The sequence below is a fragment of the Sorex araneus genome, chromosome 5, assembly GCF_027595985.1.
Source record: "Sorex araneus isolate mSorAra2 chromosome 5, mSorAra2.pri, whole genome shotgun sequence".
In the NCBI taxonomy this organism is placed as follows: Eukaryota; Metazoa; Chordata; class Mammalia; order Eulipotyphla; family Soricidae; genus Sorex; species Sorex araneus.
This window is the reverse complement of record NC_073306.1, coordinates 13,879,429-13,898,585: the sequence shown is the minus strand read 5'-3', so window position 1 is coordinate 13,898,585 and position 19,157 is coordinate 13,879,429. Positions and strand designations below refer to the sequence as shown.

At 49.8% G+C, this 19,157-nt stretch overlaps 1 protein-coding gene across 1 annotated transcript; it reads left to right on the top strand.

Moving 5' to 3' along the window:
- The first annotated feature begins 16,618 nt into the window (after positions 1–16,618).
- L1TD1 (LINE1 type transposase domain containing 1) lies at positions 16,619–18,220 on the top strand. The gene has a single exon (XM_055138285.1). It carries the CDS (start codon positions 16,619–16,621, stop codon positions 17,978–17,980), a length of 1,362 nt encoding a protein of 453 aa, XP_054994260.1. The 3' UTR covers positions 17,981–18,220.
- The last annotated feature ends 937 nt before the right edge of the window (positions 18,221–19,157 follow it).

The following is a 19,157-nucleotide window of genomic DNA, read 5'->3' as shown; positions in this document are numbered from 1 at the left end:
TTGGCATACCCTTACATGCAGTTCCTTCATTTCCAGTGTTGGATGAACAGAGGTCGCTCCTGTTGGCTTTTTTTTTTTTTTTTTTTGCTTTTTGGGTCACACCCAGCGATGCTCAGGGGTTACTCCTGGCTCTGCACTCAGGAATCACCCTTGGCGGTGCTCAGGGGACCCTATGGGATGCTGGGAATTGAACCCGAGTCGCCCACGTGCCAGGCAAACGCGCTAACCGCTGTGCTGTGGCTCCAGTCCCTGGCTTTTTATTCCTAGGTTAATATGAGGAGAAGAATTCCTGAATCGATGGCTTATTCTTGGTTCTAGTGGAGAAGCAAGAACCAGGACAGATCGGTACATTCCACTCAGGGGGAAGTCCGGGTTCTGAACACAACCTGGCAGACAGAGGGACTCGGGGACCTCTTCGGACTTCTTTTGACAACAGGTGATGAGAAGGAGCCGCGTGCGTGGGTGGACGGGGACAGCAGGCACTGGACAGAGGAATTCCAGGCAACGGCCAGGCGCCAGGCATGTCAGCGTTTCCCAAAGGGGACGGGAAGGCCATCGGGTTCTGGGGAGCAGCAGGAGGGCAGTGTGGAGGGAGTCTGGAGGGCCGAAAGACGTCCAAGTTGTTCTCTGCTTTGGAGGTCACACCCAGCCGCGCTCAAGGCTTCCTCCTGGCTCTGTGCTCAAGGGCCACTCTTGGTGGTGCCAGTCTCAAACTGGGGTCGCCGGGTGCAAGCGACCTTAAGCTCTCTTTTCTCCCTCTGGCTGGAAAACCCCAGATTTACTCTTGCTCAAGTGGCAAGTCACAGAAAGAGTGTGGCAAGACGCATACAGAGGTCCCAGAGCGGAGACCCAGAGTGGGTGGTTACTGGGGGGTGGCAGAGAACCTGGAGTTTGGACTGAGCGGTCCCGGGAGCAGGGGGCTGCGGAGAAGGGGGGCAAAAGCCAGGATTTGGGAAAGGACCGAACGGAGGGAGAGAAGTGAAGGAAGGCCGGAGTCCAAGAGCCCCGTGGGGCGATCGGGGCCCCTTTCCGCGGGAGCAGCCTGCAGGGGTGGGGGGTGGGGCCCGTGCAGGCGCCCCCGGGCCGCCCGGGCACCCGAGCTGGGGGGTGCTGGGAGCTCAGGTGGCGGCCGCCAGAGGAAATCGGCAATCGCTTCTGGGACGGGAGGAGGGTGGCCGAGGAGGGGGCGCCGGCCGGGCCGGGGAGGGGATTGGGCGCCTGGGCACCAAATCCAGGGGGAGGGGAGGAGCCTTCGGCGGACTCCGGGGCCGCTTCCCTCCCCTTCACTTTGTGCAGCTCTCGACCCCTCCGGCTGGAGCCCGTCCACCCCAGGTACCGGCTGGCGAGGGGTGTGGGGGGCGCGCGGAGGTGGAGGGGGCCCGGGGGGCGCCCCGCACCCCTCTCTTTTTCGCAAGCTGCACGGCTCCTCCGCGGCCGGGGAGAAGGGCCTCCCGCACCCCCCTTCCCGGAGAGTGGGGAAAGTTGGACCGCGCAGGGCAGGAGGAGGGGTGCGGGGGGGGGCTGCTCCCGGGCCGCTGCAGGGTCCGAGCTGCGTTTCAGAGGCGGCGTGGGCTTGTTTGCTTGTTTGTTTGTTGTTGTTTGTTGTTGTTCGCAAGTGGAGTTAGCAGGGAGCCTGGCACCCGGGCCCCTCTGGGCTGGCGCCCTCGCGCCCTCCCCAGCTGCTTTCAGGCCCGGGACCTCACCCCCAGCTCACTCCGGTGGCGGGTTTCCTTCTCGGGAACTCTTTCTGGAAGTGCTGACTTTGCTGCCCGGCCTGCATTGTTCGGAGGGGGTCGGTCGGATTCATCTCCTGCAAGTGGCCGAGGGGAGGTTCCGCTGCCCGCGGCGCCCTGGGGCCGTCCGATCCCCTCTGCACAAAGAAGTCACCTTTTCCACCCCCTTCTGCTCCGCTCCTTTTTTTTTTTTTCTTTTGCAACTCGGGCCAGTTCACATGCAAGCGGTGGCACGGTTAGAACCGGGCCTCCCCCTCCCCCTCCCCCCCTCCCCACTCCGCCACCCCCGACGGACTCGAGCTAATACTCTCCGTCTTAAACCGCAGACGTCGGATTTTCCATCTGCACCCTGCGACGGCGCTGGCGGGGAGACCGAGTCCTGCCCTGCGGAGAGCCCCGTCTTCCCCCAGCGCGCCCCAGCGGTAAGCGGCTCAGCCTTGGTGGTGGATGGGGTGGAGGGGTGTGGGGTGGGGGGAAAGAAATGCACGCGTGCCTGCCTGCGCATGCGCCGGCCTTGGAGCCGGGCCTGCAGGAATTGACCTTTGCCCCCAAGAGGAATGAGTCTGCCTGTAGGGAAAAAAATCTGGGAGGGGGCTTCTCTGGGTGACTGTGGGAGTTGCCAAGGCCTTAGATCTCCTGTTCTAGAAATCACCGGGATTTCCGTTTCACCTTGGAGTTGCAGGTTATCCTGAAACACTTTTTGACTTACTATTTTAGAACTGAAGGGAAGGGCAAGCCAGCGCACAGGGCTTACAGAATTTGCTCCTGACCAAGCCGGGCTCCGTCCTTGGCATCCCGTATGGTACCCAGAGCCCGCCAGGGGTAACCTCTGAGCATAGCGGGGTGTGGCCCAATAATCTAAAATTTGGGGGGAAGAGTCCCCCACTGAGCAGTACATACCTTGGGTTACTCGCGCCCTAGTCTCTGGCCCCGTGAAGCTTTTTTTTCTTTTTTTGCTTTTTGGGTCACACCTGGCGGTGCACAAGGGTTACTCCTGGCTCTGCACACAGGAATTACCCCTGGCGGTGCTCAGGGGACCATATGGGATGCTGGGAATCGAACCGGGGTCGACTGTGTGCAAGGCAAACGCCCTACCCGCTGTGCTATTGCTCCAGCACCCCCAAAGCATTTTATACTCAAGTTCATTTAGCTCTGCTGCTCGAGCTTCTTAGATAATATTTTATTTATTTATTTTGGCTTCTGGGGTCACATCTGGTGATGCTCAGGGGTTACTCCTGGCTCTGCACTTAGGAATTACTCCTGGCATTGCTCGGGGACCATATAGGATGCCGGGGAATGAACGCCAGTCAGCCACGTGCAAAGCACGTGCAAATGCCCTACCCACTATGTGATCTTCCAGTCCCCATTAAATAATATTTTAAACGATACTGTTTTGAGAAGTGAATTGAAGTGCTCCGTGCTGGTTAGAGATTGGTAAAATAAATGTGGTCTTTTCTCTCCCCACCTCCCAAATTAAAATAAAAAACAGAATTTTTTATTCAGAAACCCTTCTGTTCAGAAACCTGGAAAAGTCCCTAAAAAGGTTGATGGTGATTTTGTTTTGGGCCACATCTGTCAGTGCTTAGGGATCACTCCTGCTCTGTGCTCAGAAATTACTCCTGGTGGGGTTTGGGAGACTCATGGGATGCCGGGGATAGAACCTAAGTTAGGCGCCCGCAAGGCAAATGTGCTGTATTTTCGCTTTCGTAATTTTAAGGGGGTGCGGGGAAGCATGCATGGCTGTGCTCAGGATTTTCTCCTGGCAGTGCTGGAGGACCATATGTGGTGCCAGGGATCGAACCCGGGTCTGCATCCTGCAAGCCAAGCCCCCTACCCGCTGTACTGTAACTCCAAGCTGACTTCTTGTTGGTTCCAGGATCACCTTCTCTGCACTCAGGAATTAAACTCCTAGTGATGCCTGGGTTAGAGCGATAGCACAGCGGTTGGGCTTTCGCCTTTCACGCTGCTGACCCGAGTTCGATTCCTCCGCCCCTCTCGGAGAGCCTGGCAAGCTACCCAGTGTATGGAGCCCGCATGGCAGAGCCTGGCAAGCTACCCGTGCGTATCGGATATGCCAAAAACAGTAACAATAAGTCTCTCAATGAGAGACGTTACTGGTGCCCGCTCGAACAAATCGATGAGCAATGGGATGACAGTGGCAGTGATGCTTGGGGGACCATACGGGATGGCTGGCTGCAGCTGGAATCGGGTTTCCCACCTGCAAGGCCAGCGCCCAGAAGGCTCCCGGACCTCCTGGCCTGACTTTTAATCATCTATATGGTGGCTCTTATTTGTGTTTGAATTAGGAAAGGTGCGGGAACTCTGAGGCACCCTTTCCAGCCCCCAGTCCTGGGAGGCTGGGTCGCTGCTCCCTTTTCAAGTCAATCTGCCTGGAAACCGTTTGATTTACATTTCCTTGTCTGGAGCCAGCCACCTTTTCACATGTTTATTATCTGCTGGCATTTCCTGTGGGTGGATTAACTGGTTTCTATTCCTGAATTTGCTGGTAGTATTGTGAGTTTCCTTTTAGCAGGAGAGGAAAGAGTTAATATTCCCCACCCCATTCTTTGGCCACCCAGAGTGTGATGGGGCACGACCAACACTAGGGCCTGGTATTTTTTCTCTACTCAGGGAAAGGAGGGTAGTGGAAGTCTTTCAGCGCTTTTCTTCTTCTTGGTTGGGGCGGGCTCTGATTGGTCTTTCGGAGGCCCAGAATGGTGGTGGAGGGGGGGGTCACCTGGCAGTTCTTGGCTAACTGGGCTGCTGGCTCAGTGCTAGGGCTCAGTGCAGGAATGAGGTGCTCTGAGTGCCCGCTGGGGCCAGGAATACCCAGGCCACCCTAGGGCTTGGGAGGCCTCCCGGGCTGCATCCCCAGTCCTGCTGGTTAGGGGACCAAAGCAGGTCGGCCACTTGCCTTACATGTGCCTGAAACTCTGTACTACCTTGTCGACTCTCAATGTCCTTTTCAGAATGGCATGCTCGGGCCAGAGAGATGGGACAGATGCGTAGGGTGCTTGCTTGCCTTGCATGTCGCCGACCCAGGCTCCATCCACACATTCCGTATGATCCTCTGAGCACCGCCAGGAGTGATTCCTGCGCACAGAGCCAGGAGCAATCCCTGAGCATCTCCAGGTGTGGCCCCCAAAACAAAACAAAAATAAAAATGGGGGCTGGAATGATCGTACAGTGGGAGGGAGTTTTGCCTTGCACATGGTGAACCCGTATTTGACCCCCAGCACCCCATAAGGTTCCCCAGCACTTCTAGAGTAGTTCCCGAGTGCAGAGCTAGGAGCAACCCCTGAGCACAGCTGGGCGTGGCCCAAAAAAGGGGGTGTGTTCCAGAGCGGTAGTTCAGCAGGTAGGGAGGTTGCTTTTCACCTGCCAACTGAGGTTCAATCCTCTGTACTCCACCCGATCCCTGAACAACCAGGAGTAACTAACTCCTCAGTACAGAGCAGGAGTAACCCCCGATCATGACCAAGTATGCCCTTCCCCTAAAAAAACTAAATAGAATGGCATTACACAGTCACTTGAGTTTGGTTTTTACTATACCCTGAAGTGCTCAGGGATCACCCAAGCCGTGCTCTGGGGAGCAAATGGTACTGGGGATCTAACCGGGGTCCCTTGCAAGGCAAGACTTCATTGTTCTACTCTCTTTCCAGCTCCCTTTGTTTCGGGGCTACACCCAGTAGTGCTCTGGTCTTCTCCTGGTGGTGTTAGCCCTGTGCTTGTGGGGGGTTCTTGAGAACTGTATGAAAGATTCGCATACAGAACTCGGAAGATTGAAAGTTAGTTTATTTATTTATTTATTTAGGCTTTTTGGGGGTCATGCTCGGTGATGCTCAGGGCTTGGTCTTGACTCTACACTCAGGAATTACTCCTGGCAGTGTCCGGGGGACCTTATGGGATGCTGGTTATCGAACCCGGAACCCAGGTCAACCGCATGTCAGGCAAGCTCCCTCCCCGCTGTCCTATCTCCACAGCCCGATGAAAGTTTATTATATAGAAAAGGTAGATGGTTCCAGGTCTGTCCGTTAGTCCGTCCGTCCGTCCGTCCGTCCGTCTGTCCGTTCGTTCGTTGTCCCCACCCGTCCCCGCAGGTCCAGGCCTCTCTTTTACCCATGAACAATGATCAGGTCCTGTCCCCGGTCCCATGAACAACTTCCCTCTCTGGTCCAGAGATGCCCACCTGTACAAGCCCCGCTACCTGACCTGGGGGTCCAGGGAATTCCTTTTCGGGAAAGGAAGAAGAGCGAGCTGGCGCTTGGGGCCTCCTTTTATCTGTAGCCAAGTCCCACCCCCAGCCATCCCATTCTACATTCTGATTGGCTCCCTGTTCCATGGGCGGAGATTTAACGAGACCTGGTGCTCCACACCTCAGCGGCTGTACCAGTGCAGAGAGGGGACACATGGGATGCCCCGGATTGAACCACGATGGCCTCGTGCCCATTGTACTACCTCTCCAGGCCCAGGTCACTTTTCTTTGTCTTTTGCGCCAAAATAGCTCAGGACTCCTGGTTCGGTACTCCTGGCCCAGCTCTTGGGACCTCCCCTCCTTGGTGGAGAAAGGATGGAGACCAGTACTCCCACCTGCGTGCTCTCCATACCTTTGTACTATTTTTATGCACTCCGTAATTTCTACCCCACTACTTAGATTTTCATTACCCAAAAGAGTCTGAAAAAGGCCCAGGCCTTTTTCCAGGTGCAGAAAGGGAGCATTTACTCCAGTGCTGAATGTAACAAATTTTCCAAACATTGGAATATTTTGTTACTCCCACAGTTAATAAAATCAAGCATCTTTTCATAGGTTTGCTCTTTGTTCTCATTTCTTTTTTTTTTTTTCTTTTTTGGGTCACACCCGGCGATGCTCAGGGGTTACTCCTGCACTCAGGAATTTCTCCTGGCGGTGCTCAGGGGACCATATGGGATGCTGGGAATCAAACCTGCGTCCGCGCATGCAAGGCAAACATCCTACCCGCTATGCTGTCGCTCCAGCCCCTGTTCTCATTTCTATGGTTTGGGGTGTATGCTTAGCCAAAACAGGGATGCTGTATATGTTTTTCTGCAGCTTGGCTTTTCCCTCAGGATATTCAGGACTTGTTTAATGATATGTTTTGGGTTTTCTGTTTTGTTTTTGGGACACGCTCACCTGTGCTCATGGCTCCGCCCAGGGATTGCTTGTTGGGGTTCTGAGGACCATACAGGATGAGAGAATAGAGCGTGGGTCTGCCACACGTAAGGCAACCGCATAAGCCCCTGTACTCGCTCTCTGGCCTTAACAATGTGTTTTGTTTCTAATATCCCCAATAGTTATGTATATAAGTCCGTGGGGTTCTTAGCCCTTCTTGGTGCAACGTTTTCCTTATTAAATGGCATTATTTCTTGTTTTGCTCTTGTTTTTGTTTTGGCATGCCCAGGGGTCCAGCCAGGGCCTTCTGCATGGGTAGCATGGGCACCAGCTGTCTGAGCCATCTCCTGGACCAGTCTGTCTCCATTTGTCTGTATCACTTCACCCCTATTTTTGGTCTTCTTTAGCATTTGCTGTCATCCCAATGTCTTTTATTATTATTATTATTATTATTATTATTATTATTATTATTATTATTATGTTCAGACCTGGCAGAACTCAGGAGCTACTCCTAGCTCTGCACTCAGGAATTAGTCCTGGCAGGGCACTGGGAAATATTGGGATGCCAGGGATCGAACACAGGTTGGCTGTGTGCAAGGCAAACACCCTACTTGCTGTACTTATCACTCCAGCCCTTTAATGTCTTTTATTAGGCGTATCAGAGCAGCACGTGTCTTGAGAGTCCAGTGATTTTTCTCTGTGCCTTCAATTTGGGAGGACCTCTTCCAGATAAGAGTAAACTCTTGGGGTTGGACATACAGTACAGCAGGCAGGGAGTTTGCCTTGCACATGGCTGACCTGGATTTGATTCCTGGCACTCCAGGAGTAATCTCTGAGCACAGAGCCAAGAGTCAGCCCCATGCTGTCATGTAGATTTAAGAGCAGATATTTCCTGCATTGTCTCACATACCTACTTTCTTGCTTTTTACTAAAGTATTTTAAAGAAAATGCTGAATATCAACTTTTTGGTAGGCTACACTTGGTAGTCCTTGGGGCTTACTCCCGATTCTTCAGTCAGAGGTCACTCTTTGAGGACTTGGGGGTCCTATGGGGTGCCTGTGATTGAACCCCAGTCAGACCTACCTGTTGTACTATCTATTTGGCCCTAGTGTTAAGGCTCTTAAGCTATTCCTGGCTATATGTCATTGTTCATTCAATCTTTTTGGTAAAATGACATAATCTTGTCCCATGAATTAAACAGTTGCTTATCTGACATTTCTTTTTTCCTTTTTGGGTCACACCCAACGAAGCACAGGGGTCACTCTGCACTCAGGAATTATTCCTGGCAGTGCTCGGGGAACCATTATGGGATGCTGGGAATCGAATCCAGGTCAGCTGTGTGCAAGGCAAACACCCTACCCGCTGTGCTATCACCCCAGCCCCATCTGACATTTTCTGTGTGGTTGGTTTTGGGGGCCCTGTTGCCAGCTTGAGACCATGTTGTGTCGGAACCTGACCCCAGGCCCCTGGCCTGTGACTCTTAGACTCCAGCCCTTTGTGCTGCTTCCCCAGCATTTTGTTTTGGGGCCACACTCAGCTGGGGTCAGCTGTAGGCAAGACGAGTGCGTTTCCCCCAGACTTCTGTTGAGAAGCAGGTACGGAGAGATTGGCCCCCTCCCACGCCCCGCCCTGCACCCGGTGCTAAACTTCCATTAAGTGCATCTCTGGCACGAGGGCCGTTGTTTCTAGGAGGTGGGTTTGGTTTGATTTTGGATTCAGGGCCTCATCCGTCCATGCTCAGGAATTAATCCTAGTGTTTGGGGGTGGGGGGGGTGGGGCATATGGGATGATGGGAATTGAACCTGGGTCAGCAGCGTGCACGGAAAGTGCTCTGGCTGCTGTAATAACTTTCAGGACCCCCTATTTATTTATATATTTATTTATTTAATTTGCTTTCTGGGCCACACCCCGTACTTGAATTACTCCTGGCTCCGTGCTCAGGAATTACTTCTGGTGGACTCAGAGGACCATAGGGGATTAGGGGATGCTGGAGATCGAACCCCAGTTGGCTGCATGCAAGGCAAACGCCCTCTCCACTGTACCATCGCCCCCGCCCCACCTTTTTTTTTTTTCTTAAGTGAAATTATTCATGTCCTTTTCATGTCCTTAGTGTTCCTTTTTTTTTTTTTTCTTTTTGGGTTACACCCGGTGATGCACAGGGATTACTGTTGGCTTTGCACTCAGGAATTACTCCTGGCGGTGCCCGGAGTAATATGGGATGCTGGGAATCGAACCTGGGTCGGCCTCGTGCAAGGCAAAGTTCCTACCCGCTGTGCTATCGCTCCAGCCCCCTTAGTGTTCTTTTTGTTGAGGTTTTTTTGTTGTTGTTGTTGTTTAGTTATTTATTTATTTTTTCTTTTTTGGGTCACGCTCAGTGATGCACAGGGGTTACTCCTGGCTCATGCACTCAGGAATTACTCCTGGCGGTACCCAAGGGACCATATGAGATGCTGGGATTCAAACCTGGGTTGGCCATGTGCAAGGCAAATGCCCTACCCACTGTGCTATTGCTCCAACTCCAGTGTTTTTAGGTTTTATGGGGGCTACTCCTGGCTCTGTACTCTCTGTACTCGGTTAATGCATGGAGGGTGTATGGGACCAGACAGTCCTGGGGATTGAACCTTGCCTTTCCCATGCAAAGTCTGCACTCCCCTTCACTGAGCCGTCTCCCTGGCCTACGACAGTCCCCTGAGCCTTGGTCTACCTCTTGGTCATTCTCTGGTGAGTGTGACTACTCGGTAGGAAGGCCAGCCTCCTCCTCCCCTCCCTTGTCTTCTTCTGCTAGTGCTTGCTCTAGCCTTGCAAGTCACGTTCCCTCTGCCCAGAATGGCTCCCTCCCCTTTCTTTATGGTGGAGGAGAAGGGATTGGCACTGCCCAGTAGCTGCTCCTGACTTTGCTCATGATCACTCCTGGCAGTGTTGGCAGATCATATGCGGTGCTGGAAGTTGAACCGGGGTCAGCCACATGCAAAGCAAGTGCCTTAACCCCTGTACTGTCTCTCTGGTCCGGTCCCTTTCATTCCACTCCATTATTCATTAATAGCTGTGCAACTGGTATTCTCTGTGTGCAACTCGGGAGAGAACCCAGAACCTGTCATGTGTAAAGTTTGCGCTTTTTTATTTTGCTTTTTTGGTCACACCCGGCAATGCACAGGGGTTATTCCTGACTCTGCACACAGGAATTACCCCTGGCGGTGCTCAGGGGACCATATGGGATGCTGGGAATTGAACCTGGGTCAGCCCTGTGCAAGGCAAATGCCCTACCCCCTGTGCTATTGCTCCAGCCAGAGATTTGCACTTTTATCTCTAAGCTCCATCCCGAGTCTTCCTTCTCAAGGTAGAGAGACAGTATGGGGGAAATCGTCTGTCGTGGAGGCAGGGGGAGGGTTGGAAAGAGCAGTATACTGGGCTGCTGCTCTAGGGAACCGTATGTGGTTTTAAGCATAGAACCTGGGCTGTCCACGAGTAAGGCAAGTGCCCTATCTATTGTCCCATCTGTCCGGCCTGACTGCATGACTTAATGATGCAGTTTGTTTTGAGAAAGCAGAAAGCGCCCTCTGGACTCGGCATGTGTGAAGCCCCGAATCTGATTGCCAGCATCACCCCCGCAGAAAAGTCAGTTTCCTGGGGACTTTACTTGTAAGGTTCAAAACTGTTCAGAACTTGTGTAATTTTTTTTTATTGTTGAATCACCATGAGATACAGTTACAAGCTTTCATGTTTGAGTTTCAGTCATACAATGATCAAACACCCATCCCTCCACCAGTGCACATTCTCCAGCACCAGTGTCCCCAGTATACCCCCCCTTTCCAACCCTCCCCCTGCCGTGGCAGATGATTTCCCCCATACTCTCTCTCTACTTTTGGGCATTATGGTCTGCAATACAGATACTGAGAGGTTATCACTTTTGATCCTTTATCTACTCTCAGCACACATCTCCCATCCCGAACAATTCCTCCAACCATCATTGACTTAGTGATCCCTTCTCTATCCCAGCTGCCTTCTCCCCCAGCTCATGAGACAGGCTTCCAACTATGGGGCATTATTCCTGGCCCTTGTGTTTATTGACTGACCTTGGGTGTCAGTCTCACATTAAGTTATCTTATATTCCACAAATGAGTGCAGTCCTTCTATGTCTGTCCCTCTCTTCCTGACTCATTTCACTTAGCACGAAACTCTCCATATCCACCCACTTATAAGCGAATTTCATGACTTCATCTCTCCTAACAGCTGCATAGTAGTGTTTGCTTTGTGGAGTTGGATTTGGTGGTGCTCTGAGAGTGCTCCCAACTAGCATCTCAAAGATGGCCCTCTGCCCATCTTGGAGGACCATGGACACTAGGCTCACTAGCCTTTCGAGCTATGTCCTCAACCCAAGAACAAAATTCTAAATTATTATCTCGTTTGTTTGTTTGTTTGTTTGTTTGTTTGTGGGAGAGGACAGCTGTCAGTGTTGAGGGTCACTGCCTGGGCCTAAACCCAGGCATCCTGCAAGTCAAGGATGCACTTGTGCTTTTTGCACCATATTCCCAGCCCTGTGCGACACTAAAGAACATAAATAGCAAAGTTAATCATATAGGAAACCAGTCACCTTCCATTTATTTGCTTTCTGCTGTCTTTTGCGGTCTATAATTGATTTATTCCTTTTATTCCTTTACTTGAATGGGATTTTAATAATCATCTTACAAAAGGTAGCACTGTAGCACTGTCGTCCCATTGTTCATCGATTTGCTCTAGTGGGCACCAGTAACATCACTGTGAGACTTGTTGTTACTGTTTTTGGCATATCGAATACGCCACGGGTAGCTTGCCAGGCTCTGCCGTGCGGGTGGGATACTCTCGGTAGCTTGCCGGGCTCTCCGAGAGGGACGGAAGAATCAAACCCGGGTCGGCCGCGTGCAAGGCAAACTCCCTATGCTCTGTGCTATCGCTCCAGCCTGTTGCAAAAGGTATGCTGATAGATTTTATTTTTCAGTTTTACTGTACACATCTTGTTAGAGTAACAAGAAGATGTTGCTCACTTCTTTTTTTCTTCTTTCTTTTTGTTTCTCTTTTTGTTTTGGGGTCACACTCAAAAGTGCTCAGGATTTCCTCCTGGCTCTGTGCTCAGGAGTCACTTGTGGGGCTCAGGGGACCATAGGCAATGCCTGAGATGGAACTGGGGTTGGTTACATACCTGCTGTATCCCTTCAGCCCCTAGAGTGGCCATTTCTATTATATTTTAATTCAGTATACAAAGCACAATTAACAAGGCACAATATTTCATTTTTTTTTTAAATGAAGACAGTGTATTTCCACAGTTACTCATGGTTGAGCTTCAGGCTTACACTGTTCCAACACCAAGGGCTGGAGTGATAGCACAGCGGGTAGGGCGTTTGCCTTGCATGTGGCCAACCTGGGTTGATTCCCAGCATCCCATATGGTCCCCTGAGCACTGCCAGGGGTAATTCCTGAGTGCAAAGCCAGGTGTATGTAGCCCCTGTGCATCGCCAGGTGTGACCCAAAAAGCAAAAAAAAATAAAAAAACAAACACTTCCAACACCAGTTCCATCACCAGTGTCAGTTTTTCCCCAATGTCTCCAGTTTTCCTCTTATCTCTATAGCCTGCCTCTATGGGCAGTCACTTTAAAAAAAAAAAAAAGTGGACACTGTGGTTTACAGTACTATTACTCATGGGGCTTCATGCATAGCACATCTCAACACCACACCAGAATGATCATATCCTCCACCAGGATCCCACGGCCTCTCTCCCCGTCCTAAACCTCCTTCCCTCCCCTGTGGTCTGCTCCCTGCTGAATACCAGTTCTCAGTTACTGTCAAGCACATATTCTCCTGGGTTTTTTTTGGCGGGGGGTGGGGGGGGTGGGGGGGAGATTGAGGTGGGGGGGTGCCGGGGTACAGACTTACCCTGTGGTACTCAGGGGTTACTCCTGCTCTGCACTCAGGAACTAGTCCTGGTGCTCTGGGATACAGGATTCGGGATGCAGGAATCGAACCTGTGTCAGCCACATGCAAGCTAAGTACCCTACCTGCTGTATTATCTCTCCAGCCCGCATAATCTCAATAACCACGTTTTTAGAGGTAAAGCATTATTCGGTAAACAGTTCCTTATCTTTTTATATTTTCAGGTATTAATATAAAAAATTGAGTTTGAGAAGGCCAGCAGTCCTACAAAAGCAAGCATTACTGTCCAGGAAACAGAATAACCGAATTCCTATTTTAACAACATTGCAATGTCCTCTGTGCAATCCAAAATTCCTAGACTTGCAAAGAAGCAGGAGGAGGCCAGCCAGGAGGAGGCCAACCAGATGGAAAGCATTACATTGCTAGAAAATGATCAGGAAATGGCCCAGATAATGGATCTTAAATTCAGAGATGTGTCAGCTATTATTGCAGACAGGTTTAAAGAGTTGATGGAAGATCTGGACGTCATGATTGAAGAGATGAAGGAATCTCTTTTGAATGATATGAAGAAAATTGTAGGAATAAGTGCAATGTCTGAAATGAAAAATTCCAAGAATGCCAGTCTAAGAAAAGAATGGCAACGAAGAAAGCATTCAGTCTCACAGAATCCAGGGCTGGTAGAGAAAATAGGCAACTCTAAAAGTAAAGCCATCAGTCAAGTGAGTAAGAGATTAGAGAAATCTCAGGAACATGGTATTTTCCGAGGCAAGGCATTGTTCCAGAATACATCAGAAAATGGCAAAGCCATGGAAAATATGCAAGAGACTATGAGCGAGAAAGATGACCAGTACGGAAATTGCAGCACCTGTGAAGTTATAGGAGAGAGCACAGAGGCCAAAGAAGATGGGCAGGTCAAAGAAACGAGATGGAGGGAAAGCCAACATCACTTCACAGAGAAAGGAAACATTTTCAAAGCTTCCAGAGAAGAAAATGAATTGACAGATGAAGGGGCCGTTTTCCGGCTGGCAGCCGACTTCTCATCGGCAACGCTGGATGTTAGTAAGCAATGGAGTCACGTCTTCAACCTTCTGAGGGAAAATGGTTTTGAACCAGAGTTTCTCTGCCAAGTTAAATTAGCGTTCAACTGTGATGGTGAAATGAGGACCTTCTCTGAACTGCAGAGCCTCAGCAAATTTGCCAGCCAAAAGCCTTTTATGAGAGAATTGCTGAAAGCGCTCCCAGAAAGGAAGAAAACAAAGCGAGGACGGAGAAGATACAGGTTTCGAGAAAAATCGGTGAGTGTGTGTGTTTGAAGTATCATGGTTGGCACTGTTATTTTGTTTGGGAACCACACCTGGTGATGCTCAATCGTTACTCTGACTCTGCATTCAGGAGTCACTCCTGGTGATGCTGAGAGGACCATAGGGGATGCCCAGGATCGAATCTGGGTTGGCTGCTTGTAAAACTGACATCTTACCTGCTGTACTGTCTCTCCATCCCCAGCTGGCATGGTTTTTTTTTTTTTTTTTTTTTTTTTGCTTTTTGGGTCTCACCCGGCTATGCACAGGGGTTACTCCTGGCTTTGCACTCAGGAGTTACTCCTGGCGGTGCTCAGGGGACCATATGGGATGCTGGGGATCGAACCCGGGTTGGCTGCGTGCAAGGCAAACGCCCTACCCGCTGTGCTATCACTCCAGCCCCCGGGCATGGTTATTTTAAAGTCTCAATCAGGTCTTTGAAATTTCATATGTATTTATATATTTTGGTATTTGGTCCACACCCAGCTGTGCTGAAGGCTTATTCCTGGCTCTGCTCACTCATAGCAGTACTCAGGCGACCATATGCAGTACTGTGGATATAACCAGGGCGGTCATATGCAATGCCAGTGCCTTGATCACTGTGCTGAAGCCCCTTAAAGTTATTGTTATTATTTTTTTAATCCTAAATAAATTTTAGTTGGATTGTGTAAATGTACCCTAGATTCTTATTTTTATTTTACTTTGTTTGGCTTTTTGGATCATACCCGGTGATGCTTAGAGGTAACTCCTGTCTCTTTACTCAGAAATTGCTCCTGGCGGTACTCAGGGGACAATATGGATGCTGGGGAACGAACCTGGGTCAGCTGCTTGCAAGGCAAATACCCATAAATACCCTACCTGCTGTACAATTGCTCTGGCCCATCTGTTCTCGGGCTCTTGGGTTGTTTTCAGATTCTGGTTATTGTGAACAGTACTTAAATGAGCATAGGCATGCAGATGGATTTTCTGCTATTTTGGGTTGCTGGGGTTTATTCCCACGCGTGGTATTGCTGAGGTCAGATGGAAGCTCAGTTTCTAGTATTTTGCGGAACATGCATATCGTTTTCCAGAAAGGCTGGACCATTTGGCATTGCCACCAGCCAAATGAGGATGAGAGTCCCTTTCTCCCTGCATTCATGCCAGTACTGGTCCTTCTTTCTGATGTGTTCCAGTCTCTGTGGCATGACCGCTATATTCTTTCTGGTGGCCCCTGAACTCACTGTCATGGACTTGCCTGGCAAGCACTGTATTTACTCATTTTATTGTTGTTTTGAGGCCTCACCTTACAGTTCTCGGGGCTCACTCCTGCTCTGTGATCCCCAAAAGGAATCGATTCCTTCCTTTGGGGCTTGGGAAACCAGGTGGGGTACTGGGGATCTGTCAACCACTTTAAACTGCTGAACAGCCTTAAGTCCGTCCCAGAGATCTTTGTTGTTGTTGTTGCTTGGTTTTGTATTTTGCATTTTTGGCCTTTATACCCAGCTGTTGTAATTGACAGATTAACTAGCTCCAGGTTCTGGGGACCATGAAGTTCCTGGTACCAGGATTGGCAGCATGCCAGGCAACATTGGCCTTAACCCCTGCCCTAAAGGAATTTTTTAAACTGCATATATTAGCCTTAGGACTGGAGTGATAGCACAAGGGTAGAGCATTTGCCTTGCACGTGGCTGACCCGGGTTCGATTCCTCCGTTCCTCTCAGAGAGCCCGGCAAGCTACCGAGAGTATCCCGCCCGCACAGCAGAGCCTGGCAATCTACCCGTGGCGTGTTCGATATGCCAAAAACAGTAACAGCAAGTCTCGCAATGGAGATTTTATTGGTGCCCACTTGAGCGAATAGATGAACAATGGGATGACAGTGCAGACAGTGCATATATTAGCCTTACTTTGTTCATCAGATCTGACAATTACATAACTGTTACCTAAACTGCAATAAGGTAAAACTACATATAATAAGCAGATATTCATTAAGGTAGTGATTTGGTCTTGTATACGATGTTAGGAGTATAGAAGGAACATTGTAGGCCCCATGGTAATTTGTTGCAAGTGCTACATAAGAAAATCTGCAGGAGTGATGGGATTGCCATAGGAAAATTTTGTTTGGAGCTCCACCCTTTCAAGAACAAATAACATTAGGGGCCAGACAGATAGCACAGAAGGTAAGGCACATCACCGACCTGGGTTCAGTCCCCGGTACCCCATATAGTCCCCTGAACCCTGCCAGGAGTGATCCCTGAGTGCAGAGCCGGGAGTAAGCCCCAAGTACTGCTGGGTGTGGTCCAAAAAAACTAAACTGCCACCCCACCTCCCCAAATAATAATATTGAGGTGGTTTTCATCATATTTCCTAATTGCCAGCATCATGGTCCTATTAAATTCAGAGTTTGTTGGAAGACTTATTTTATTCAAAAGTTAAACTAGTAACTTTTTTTAACTTACAGGATCAAACTACACCCGACTCCAAGTGTGGATCTGGGGAAGCTCCCCATGAGGGCTTGAGCCTTCTATTCATGAAAGAGGTAAAGGTCCCTAAGTCAGGAGAGAACAGGGACTTCGGGATGCAGGAGGAGGAGGAGTCTTCTGTCTGGAAGGAAAAAGAAGATCCAGGGAAGACAGAGTCCTCCGAGCTAGAGGAAGAGAGAGAAGAGGATTCGGAACTGGAGGGGGTGGAAAAGGCCTCTGAATTTGAGGGAGAAGGAGACGAGGCCTCAGTTCTGGAGGCAGAAGAAGAAGAAACCTCCGGGCTGGAGGAGGAAGAAGAGGAAGGGGAGGAGGAGGAAGAGGGAGATGAAGATGAGGGGGATGAAGAGGCCTCTGGGTTGGAGGAAGAGGAAGAAGAGTGGGCATTTGACTCAAGCTATCACCATCACTCCATGGTGGTTTCAGAGCCCGGAGTAGAGGAGATAGCTATGGTTGGACTGGAGGTGACAGCTGTGCCCCGCAGTCAAAGAAGTGGAGTGCTCTGTCCACCCTCCGCCTTCGCCTCTGGCTTCGAATCCGTAGAGATTAGTTCTGATGAGCAGAAGCATCACTCATGGACCGATGAGAGTATTGCATCCGGAATCATCCGTCTCTTAAACAACACCGAGGAAGACGAGAGAGACAAAACGTCCCACACGGCAGAGCTCGTGTCCAAAGGTGCTGACTCAGCGCAAGAGCCCAAAGACTTCGGAAGCGTTATTAGTATCTTCAAAGAGCTACAAGAAGGAATCGGGAATATTAAACATTACCACCCAGAAGTCTTGCAGATAAAGAACTCAATCGACGCCCTGAATAGCAGAATAGATGTTTTTGAGGTGAGGATGAACAATCTAGAAGATCAGATTGAAGATGGATCCAGGAACTCCGTGGATCCGATCCAAATGGCCAAGCACATCATCAACAAAGAGAGGCTTAGAGATATCGAGGACACATCCAGGAGTGCCAATATCCGTTTGATTGGGATTCCCGAAAATTATAATAAAGAAAATGGAGCAGAGGATATCATCAAGGAAATAATCGAAGAAAACTTCCCGGAACTCAAAAGAGATTCCAGTCTGGAGATTGTCAGTGCCTACCGCGTCCCCAGTAAGTTTGATGAAAATAGACTCACTCCTAGACACATCTTAGTGAAGTTTTGGAATTCTCATGACAAGGAGAAAATCTTGCGGCTTTCCAGAGAGAGAGAAGAGATCACCTACAGAGGAACGAGAATCCGGCTGACAGCCGACTTATCACTGGGTACTCTGGATGCCAGAAGCAAATGGGCCAACATCATCCGAGTTCTACAGGAAGAAGGCTTTAAGCCTAGGATCCTCTACCCCGCCAAACTGGCATTTAATTTTGAAGGCAAAACGAAGATCTTTTTTGATATTGAAGAATTCAAAGACTTTATTTTTTGCATACCCTCTTTAAAAGGATTACTGGAGAATATACTTTAGCAATCGGGAGTGACTCTAAATACTTAAATTTCTGTTTCCCTTCCATGCCCAAATGAAACAAGGGAAACTAGAAAATAAAATGCTATACCTCTCCAGGGTGACGGACAATTTAAAAGTGTGCTTAAGGACGGGGCAAGGGTCATATATTAAACAGATGTTGGTCAAGTTAAAGGGTATATTAAAAAATGGGTGGTAACCACGTAGCTTATGTAGAAATAAGTTTTCTAAATCACTGTGGGATCTGTTCATGTAATCATAGACTAGAAAGTTTGTGTGTGTGTGTGTGTGTATGTGTATGTGTGTGTGTGCGCACATGCACGCAGGGAGGGGGGAAGAATCAATGGGGAAATGCTCAAGGTAAAACAAGATGAAATAAACGGGGGAGAAGGCAAAATCTTGGTCATTTGTCACATGAACCTTGAACTTTTATTAAATCCTTTGAATTGCTGAATTGCTTTACTTCTTAAAGTTTCTGAAATATTTGATCATTGTGCTATACTACTCTTTTGGGGGGAGGGGAGGTCTTTGGGCCATACCCTGCACTGCTCAGGGATTACTCCTGATTTGGCTTAGGAGACTGTTGAAGCTCTCCCTGGCACAAGCCCTTGACCACTAGAGGTCACTGGGCCTGTAGGGAGTAACCCGGGTTCTGTCTTCTCTGTCTTCATCAGCCCAGTTCTGGGCTGTTGCCAGGGGAATCTGGTACTTCTAAGAGTAACATAGATTAATTGGCCTTGATTTGCCGGCAGCCGATGGCTTAAAATGTGGGAAACAGACATCTTTGGGTGTCAGCCACACTTCAACCATAGAGTATCAAGCAGCTTCTTCCTAGTCAAAAAAAGAAATTCCCTGCTTCCCTCCGCCGTCTCCTTGTCAGTACAGGGAAGCATGCTCCTTCAACCTCTTTTAATAAACTTGGTCACGTGACTACAAGTCTATGGCCAGTGTGGGTGGCTGTCTCAGCTCTGCTGCGCATGTAAGTCTTTGAGCACCCATTGCCCTAGATCAACAAATTGTCTCCTCGTTCCCAGGGTCCCCGTAGTGACTAGATAACTACAGGGGGCCACATGTGGTGCCAGGAATCCTAACCTAGTTCCGCGAGATGCAAGGTAAGTGCCTTATCCTTGGACTCTCTCTCGGAGCTCCCTTATTTAGAGCCTATTCAGATGTGCCCAGA